Raw genomic sequence first — 9,003 nt, 5'->3', positions numbered from 1 at the left:
TAACTCTAATTCTTATGAATACGATATTATATTATACTATATTTAACTAGTGAGCATATATAGACTCCTTTTGAAGAATTTTAAGAATTGGAGGGAGATAAAAAGATATTGATTTTGACCACGGTTTGCATATGGGTTTCTTTCATATTTGGGGAATTTTGTTGAGTTAGAAACTGATCATTGGCAGGTGGATTATAATGGAGATTTCGTGACCAAGAAAATGAAGAAATTGGAGGAAACATTCATAGCCTTCTAAATAGCCCTATTGATAATTACTGGAGCATCAACTACCGGAGCTAATCTAGACCCATAAGGAAAGAGGAGCAGAGAGGAGAGAAAAAAAAAGGAAAAATGGTGTACCTAAATTTTTTAATTTAAGACACTAATAATAGATTGTATATAAATTATAAAATAAATATAATTAGGTCGGCTAATATACAAATCTAGAATAATTTTAATAAATAAATTTTAAATATTAATAGAAATGAAAACATCACTTCCTACAACAATCTCGAAAAGGAGTCCATCTAAAAGAGCCCGTTACAAATAGGCCCAATAAAATTGTTTACGTAGAAGTTGAGGATCCCGTCAAATCACGTGTTTGTCACAGCGTGTAGTCGGAAATGGAATCTCCAGTTTCCGCTGTCATTCTTCCTCCGGCGGAATCTCCGATTATGTATCTTCTCATCTCCGGTAAGCTCGCTTTGTCTCTTCACAGTCTATTTTGTTTTACCTATTTGTCACGAGAATTGAAATCCTTGCTCGTTATCAATTGGCAGTTGAAATTGCACTGTCCAAACTAGTGGAATATGTCATTTTCCAAACTTCTACAAATTTTATTTCTTCTCCATTAGCAAATTTAGATTTACCATGGACTCATAGTTATTGCTTGAAATAAATTTGAGCGTTCAATGAGCAACTCTGTGTGTGTGTGCGCAGCACACTTGCCAGTAACTTTGCCAACAAAATCTTAGACATCTGGGAAGAAAAATCACCTAGTGTTTTTGCATCTGTTGGAATTTTCTGCTACTATTTTCTTTTTCCAAATGTAGGTTCTGAATTTTGATAAGCCACATTAATCAGCTCTTTAGTTTCCTTTTTGAGTTTTGATGGTCGGATCATAAATATGAGACTTCCATGAATCTCTGGTTACGTGTTCTATGCCGAAAGTTATATGAACATCAAGTGCATAATGCATAGCAAAAAGCGCTAGTCACTATCTGAATGGTGAGTATTACACCAATAATTTACGAGTGAATGAAGGGAGAGGAATTAGAATTTGAAAGAATTATCGAAATATCTCTGGTCGTTAAGATTGTCGAGAAAGGTCTTTTCTTTTAAAAATATTGAGGCACTTAAGGTTGTTTGCTTCTGAGAATTGGAAGGTAAAAGAGGAGGGTCATGGAATTAAGCGTTGATAATGTACCGTGAGTTGTCTTAACTCCACATAGAGAAAAGAATAAGGGGAAGGAGCTGAGGGAGAGGGATCCAAAACAGAAAGGGAAGGACATTTGATTGATCATCTCTACGGAAAGGGAGGGGAGAGCAGAAGGAGCAAGGATAGATTGTATAGAAAACAGCGGGTACGGGCACATCCACTACATTCGACCTGAGTTATACAACATAATTAAACTTTTTTAGAAATAGCATATTCATACTAAGCAAAACTTATTGTTTTCACAAGAGAAAAATAAATAGTGGATGCAGTATCACTCTGTATAAAAATCGCCTCAGAAGAAGAGCGTCAACTGAAGTTAAATGACAATTATGTTATCACTATTGCTTTAGCCTTTATGTGGAAGTATTCTTAAGAATGAGAAGCCTTTATCAATATGTCAACAAGTAGAGAATAGGTGACAATACTAGGAAAAGGTGAGGAATTCTGGCCATGAATGAGTAGGAACTATTGTCGTTTTTCTCAGGAGTGAAGGGAAAAGTTGAGGTTGAACTCTCTTGTTTAATATAGTATTATAGTGCAGATGGTTCTTGTTGATTCTTGCCAGGGTGACTTATTCGTTGGCTATTGACAGATAAGATCTAATGTATATCGGTTCAATGCAAACTTGGCTCATTAGCAGTGCCTTTTAGGATTTATCCCCAACGGTGTGTAAGCTTCGCTATTGGTAATGTTCCCCTCCAGTTTGGTATGATAAAGGGTGAAAATACACCGAATATTGCATGAACTTAGAGGGGAGTCATAGGATTCGAGACGTAGCTCCCATTGCATACATGATATTCTGTCCCTTACAATGCATAACTCTAGGGTAACCCATTTGTATCCTTGTAATGCCTCAAGTTAGAGACTACAGTTGGTGTGGTAACTCGCTAGTTAACACAACAATTGTTATGCCTTGCTCCTAAGTCAGTTACATCCCCACTGTGCATAGTTTGCCTCCCAATGTGTCGAGACACCGAATCTCAGAAGCCATGTGGTGGTGTATAGGGTGCGACAGAGCACAATCTTGGTGTTTGTATGGGAACATTGTGGAAGGAGTGAATGAGAGTCTTTGAAATTAGTTTATTTCTCTTGTATAATTCCTAGTGTCTTTTATTCATTTCTTCCTCTCTGTCTCTTTAAATTTTGATTCTTCATGGCTAGCTATGCTTATAAAATATCATATATTTACCAACATGTTAAAAGGCAGTGGGCTCTCATTGGGCAATGGTATCCCAAAGCTTTACTCCCACTGGTCGCTCATTCCGTTCCCTGCATGTTTGTATCCCTCAATTAAGTGCTGCTTTTGTATGTCAATTTTATTACCTAAGGAAAATAAAGGTTAATTTGAGTTAATTTCCTATTATAGAGATTTACAAGTTACACCAAATGTTCAATTGCGAGTTAGATAAGGAATAAAGGTTAAAATGATAAAATCAATGTTATGATCTAAATCTGTACTGTAGTAAACCTTTATTTCTTAAGGTTAAAAATTTACCATTGCCGTAATTGATTTCTCCAAGAAAAGAATAGTTTTTCCAAAATTGTTCAATTTACAAGAATGTTGCCTTACCAATGAATATTTTTCCTAAAGTATCTTTAAAATAGTCAAATAATAGATTACTATCCAAAATTGAACTTCATAGGGGTTATGTTTCTTCTCGTAGGGCTTATGCCCCACAAATGCAGAGATACAATGCCTCCTGTTCTGTCTTCACCATTTAAGAGGGGAAGGGAGAGAGGTGAGCTAAATGTGAAGCATGCTCTGGTGGTTAATCAGAGAACTATTACATGCTGAGAACTATAAAAAAGAACTAGAAGCTCATGCACATGTTCATGTCATAGCTACTAAGATAAAATATATTGATATCTAGAAAGTGCAAACCAAAAGCCTCTTATATTTACACATTTAAGCTATATAACATACTTCTGCTGGCCTGTACTTCTATAATCCATCAACAACATTGTTAGACTAATGAAGATAGTTTCTTTAATGACACAGTCCAATAGACACCAGGAAGAACAATTGACACATGTTGCATATTCTATGACTCGAAATACTGAGAGAATGTAACAATTTTGTTTTCTTCCTTTTTGTGCCATCTCGTTCCTTTTCCTTTGCATTCATTGCGTCCTTAGGTTTCTTCCCTCTTTAAAAGCTAAATCCTTTGAGAAATCCATTGCCCTCCTCAAATTTTACCAGTTGATCTTCGTATGGAAGTTCATTACTTGTTCCCACTAGTTCTTTTGCCTTCAAGGATGCTCCTTCCCAGTCAGTACCGTAAGTAACTATTAACATTGAGATTACACATGCCACTTGAGCCGCTAGAAGCCCATAACAAAGACCCAAAAATCCTAGCTTCCAAACAAAGGCCAAAATAATGGCCACAGGTGTTCCCATCAGATAGAACGAGTAAAAGTTAATACCTGCACCAACACCAGGCCTAGCACTTCCCCGAAGCACCCCGCAACATGTAGTTTGTGGACAATTAGCTAGTTCACAAAGTCCAATAATGGGTAGAACGGCCCCTGTTAGCTCCAGCACTTCTCTATCTTTTGTAAAAACTTTTCCCCATGCTTCTCGGCCTAAGGTGGTCAGTAAGAATCCAAATGATGAAGTCAAAAAAGCTAGTCCTATGGCTATCCCTGTTGCCAAGCGGGCCTTAGCTGGCCGTCCTGCTCCAAGTTCGTTTCCTACCCTGCTTGAGACTGAAGCACTTAGGGCTGAAGGCAATGTGTACATGAGAGATGTGGTTTGTATTACAATAGCAGATGCGGCAAGTGGAACTTCAGGTCTGTCAAGGTATCCGGCTAGAACTGTCATGAACTCATACCACCACCACTCTAAGCAAACTGCTAAACAACTAGGTATAGCAAGTTGAAGAAGCATCATCCATTGCTCTCCCACAGAAATGGAAGGAAGAGGCTTTAGATTTTCTGCTAGGGGTTTGGACAGAGATTTGTTTTGGTCGTAAGTAAAGAATATCTTCTTTTGATCAAGACAAGTAAAGGATATATAGCCTAAAATGAAGAATAAGGTGATAAAGTTGGAGGCAAAGGTTGAAATTGCAATTCCTTGGATCCCAAGGCCTCTAGTAAAGGTCAGGTAAACTGTGATAGGGAAATGCAATAGTGTTGCAAGTGAAGTACACCACAATAGAGGCCATGTTGTCCCTTTACACCGTAAGTAGATGCGTAAAGGGTGAAGAAGGCTGTTAGCAATAAGATCTGGGACAGCAAATCTGCAAAATACACTTGCTACGTGTATTATTTGTGTGTCTTGGCGTAGCTTTAGCATGAGAGGCTCAAAATTAAACCATAAGAAGGCAATAGGTATAGATGCAGTGAATAACATAAAGATTGTCCTTTGGAGGGCAAGAGACACTATGGTTAAGTTTCTTGATCCAAAAGCCTGGCTACAAAGTGGTTCCATCCCCAAGGCTAGGCCAGACAATACGGAGTAACCAGTAATATTGGTGAAGCCAATGGCCAGTGCACCACCTGCCAGCTCTAAGCTTCCGAGCCTTCCCATGCACACAACTAAAATCATGTTTTTCAAATAAGTCGCCAAGCCCATAGCAAGTATGGGAAAGCCTCTATCCATTATTTTCTTCAATTCCTCCATGACCTAGAAATTGTGGGGAAAAAAATTGTTATGGTGATTCATACACATTTTTCTTGTCTATTCAAAGGTTCTAAAATATTCTGTAGTTTGTACCTCTGGTAATGCCGGGTGCTTTTTGGTCTGTTCTGTTTCCATCTTCTTTATTTTGCTTCTGCCTCTTTCCTCTTGTTTTCTTGTTTTGGAGCGTTACAGAGATAGCTTAACTGTGTATAAATCCTCTTTCTGCATGCAGTTCTGTATCCATGCACAAATACAACCAAACTTATGCACTATATATAGAGAGAGGGAGCAATAGAGAGAGAGAGAGAGAGGGAGAGGGAGAGGGAGAGGGAGAGGGAGATACTGAGAGACACTAACTTGAGTTTCCAGAAGCAAGGATATTTATAGGGGCTGGAGGTTGATTTGTGAGTTACTGGTTGTTGAAAGCTTACAACTGGAGTAACTATGTAAGAAGCACAGTGAATGTCATTTACATTGAGATATAAGGAGTGTTCCCCTGTGCCAACTGTAGTGACTACAGATATCCTCTTTCCAAAAATATAAGAACATATCCATTTCACAACAAATGTAATACCCACTTCCCCTCTTAAAGAACTATACTTAAATGTTATATTACTGATATATTCTGGCCTGAAGATGTTTTGATATTGAACTATAAATATGGTTCACGTATCTTTTGTTAATTACAGGTTCTTTCTTGTTATTCTTTCACCTTTGTATTTCATGTATTTCCACTTTCGTGTTGTATGTTGAACTGGTCAAGGGGCTTAAACTGTAGGGCCTTCGTCATATGCATTCAAGTTGTGCATTTTCAATATTACTTTTGGGAGGAAGCCACTAATGAGACATTCAAATTAGCGTCTCTAAACCACTTAGGACTCAATCCGAGTCAAATGATAGGGATATTCCATATGTAAAGCATAAATATGATTATTTTTCTATTTGTATAGTATGTCTTATGAAAAGCAAATCTGAAGTTAATGGTGTATACTCCTAGTATTCTGATTTTCTTTCCAAAATTATTGTGAATTGCAACCTTTAGTACAATGGAGTACGAAGTGGCCTAACTATTATTGTTCCTTTGATAATTAAAATTAGGTAATGCCTTTTCTCATGCTAATGATAGAATCTAAAGCTATTTAGTAGTGGTGGACCCTGGATTGAGCTCTTCTCACATGATAGTTGGTGTTTTTAGGCTAAGCAAAAACCTTCCAGTGATGTATTCTAGTGTATCCAAAAGATTTCAAGGCCAAACACCATTTTAAATAGTAGCACACCTCTTGTCCTGAAAAGTTAATACAACTGTCTTCTTTCAATTTCTTATCCTAATTTGAACATGCTTTTAGTTTCCCCGCCCACTTTGGTTAACATAGCTCCTGCGTATAACAAAGTGTAACAACCTGCCTCCCCTTTGCTTAGTTAGTTATTTTTGGACTCTAGTTGTGTAAGGTAGTTTTCCTCTACTTCATTGTGTCTTTAGTAGGGGTACATGCTTTTGTGCACCAGATGACGTGGAGCTCTGTGGTTTACTGTGCATTCTTGCTTTTGTGTTTGTACCTGTCTTATGTCTTCAATCCACTAAATTTTGCCCTGTACAACAGGTTACATGAGGGACATTTCACCTTATGCTCAATGCTTATCTTGTTCAAACCTCAGCAGTTACTAAGGAACATGCATTTGAATGGAGGAAAAAGAATAATTTGCATGTTTTCTCTCTTCCAGATCAAAGCTCTCCATCTCCTTTTCACAAAATAGCATTAGGAAAAAGGTATTGTCCATAAATCTCTCTGTGTGGATTTGATAGACGCTCTTTCACCAGCGACCTAAAGTTTTCTTTACAGTGTTATTGTCCTCAGATCACTAAGGTATTGTAGGAGAAATTCTTTTTCAGGAAAAAAGGTATTCTAGGAGAAACCTCCTTTATCTCCACATCTGTGTGGTAATATTGATTAAAAGTAATTAAGTCATTTGAATTGAAAGTAATGTTGTCAGATTGTGATGAAACCATGCATGTGCAGTTTGGTTGCACCTCTGGCAAATGACTACTTATCAATAATCATTGCACCTTCTTCATAATAGTGACAACAAATTGCATTTCAAGCACCATTTCTTTCTCTCTCTCCATTTCATTAAAGATAAGAAGAGAATATTCATTTAGCACCAAAATACCATTTCCAACAGCTAGTATGGTATGGTTGTTGAGAGAAACCAGTACTGTCTTATACGGTGACTTCTCCTGCTTTTATGCTGCTAAATGCCTGCACATTTTGGTCCCAAAGTTTGAAGCATTGTATCATAAGAAGTCAAACAACCAACAACGTTTTGATAGGAGGATTTCCATCAATTTCATTTGTCTGAGAAGTTGAAAAAACCATAACGTTTTGATAGGAGGATTGATGTTCTGCACTAACCACCAAATGGGTCTTATGTTGCTTCTGTCTGAAAGTTTAAGCAACTATCTCTACAACTTATGCAAACGTTTTGACATTTGACCAATGCCTTTGTTCCTTGCCCCACAGATTCTTTGGTTGTCTTCTTTTCTCCGCCCTTTTTGACAAGCGAAAACAGAACTTGATTATGTTATCTAATCATAATAAACAAATTATAACCTATAGTTTGTGAAGAAACTGTACATAATTAAAGTCAAAATTAACAGCCAAAAGAGAGATTTTGTGGATCTTTGTGTCATAATCCTCTCCTATGGCCCATTGAGCATGATTTTTCTTACTAGATATAGCACTAATTTCCAGGCTAATTAGTCAAAACTTTCTCTCATTAGCGTTATAAACCGCAAGTATGACTGTTATTTACAGAAAGCATCTTTAGATAGGAAAATCTGTTAGTGGAAAGAATCTCCCATTACTAAGATTGCCCACATCATTTCGTCTCTTCACATCATGAAAGGGATATTGTTATCGTCAAAGCTTAAAAAGATAAATAAATTGACCATTATTGTTCAACTCTTTCCCCTGTACCACATCCTTGCACATGAGAGGATTACGAGCATCTTGTATAACTATGAACACGTTCAAGAAAGTGGACTATGTCATGTTACATAATCAAAAGGTTTGACTTGACTTAGATTGTTGAAAATTTTAAGTTGATAGTGACAAAATTCATTTGGTATATACTTAAATCCTGAAATTGTAGATTATCTTAGGCTGTTTTCTCGAGATTTTATTTTGAACTGTGAATTTGCCACTTGATATTCCAATTGATATGATGTAAACAGAAGCCTAAAAATCAGTATTTTTGGTGTAGAATCAAGTTGCTTTTCAATAGTATATCAAGAGTTTAAGACAGTGACAACTGGATCTTTACGCCCAAAAGATTCCCAAGAATGCCAAATCTTTACAGATTACAAAATCCAAAAGTTGGCAAAGAGGTATGTGAAGTTGCATTCACCTCTAAGGGCTGAATTCGAAAATTTTCTTCTTATTTTTTCTCTCCATTGCTTACAATAGTCCACCTAATAACCTTTCTATTAGAAATGTTATTTAAAGAAAAATAAAATTGTAATTCGAGTGCAAGTTAAGTAAAGTTGCCAAAGGCAGTGGTATCATTACCTTCCGCCTGGCATTCATTTTATAAGTTTCTTTTTTTTTTTTTTAGTTCTTAAATAATTCACATAAAGAGAGAAAAATATCCTTAGCACTTTGTAGAATTTAGATCTACTTCTAATCGATTTGACATTAGTCTAAAAAATGTGTATACTTTTATCCTTCCGTTTTGCATCCATAGAAATGCATGTGCACTTGACTAAAATGTTTCTTGGAGACTTGAAGGTACGTCGATGTAATGTAACCATGATCACTTTTAGACTCATTCTTTATTTCCCATGTTACATTCGATAAGATAACGTTGCGCTGCCTTAAAAATAAAAAATGAGGTAGGAAGAATTTCCTATCTGATTTGATTAGGAAATAATTGGGAAATTGAATGC

At 36.6% G+C, this 9,003-nt stretch overlaps 1 protein-coding gene and 1 long non-coding RNA gene across 2 annotated transcripts; one reads left to right on the top strand and one right to left on the bottom strand.

The window, feature by feature from the left end:
- The first annotated feature begins 355 nt into the window (after nt 1–355).
- Nucleotides 356–7,149, top strand: LOC104106655 (uncharacterized). The gene is made up of 2 exons (XR_688617.4): nt 356–693; nt 6,662–7,149. It is a non-coding gene; the product is annotated as an uncharacterized lncRNA (long non-coding RNA).
- On the bottom strand, nt 3,314–5,644 carry LOC104106654 (protein DETOXIFICATION 55). Its single transcript, XM_009615241.4, has 2 exons — nt 5,154–5,644; nt 3,314–5,063 (listed from the first exon to the last, which is right to left on the bottom strand). The coding sequence occupies exons 1-2, from the start codon at nt 5,193–5,195 to the stop codon at nt 3,588–3,590; spliced, it is 1,518 nt and encodes a 505-aa protein (XP_009613536.1). The 5' UTR covers nt 5,196–5,644; the 3' UTR covers nt 3,314–3,587.
- Nucleotides 7,150–9,003: the final 1,854 nt, after the last annotated feature.

The sequence above is a fragment of the Nicotiana tomentosiformis genome, chromosome 9 (genome assembly GCF_000390325.3).
Source record: "Nicotiana tomentosiformis chromosome 9, ASM39032v3, whole genome shotgun sequence".
In the NCBI taxonomy this organism is placed as follows: domain Eukaryota; kingdom Viridiplantae; phylum Streptophyta; class Magnoliopsida; order Solanales; family Solanaceae; genus Nicotiana; species Nicotiana tomentosiformis.
Note: the sequence above shows the minus strand (reverse complement) of the source record. Positions and strands in the feature narration are given on the sequence as shown.

Excerpts from the sequence above, each read along its gene's own strand:
- LOC104106654 (XM_009615241.4), bottom strand. The coding sequence starts at position 5,195 with ATGGAAACAGAACAGACCAAAAAGCACCCGGCATTACCAGAG. Across the intron at positions 5,064-5,153 it reads AGCACCCGGCATTACCAGAG|GTCATGGAGGAATTGAAGAA; the intron begins GTACAAACTACA and ends CACAATTTCTAG.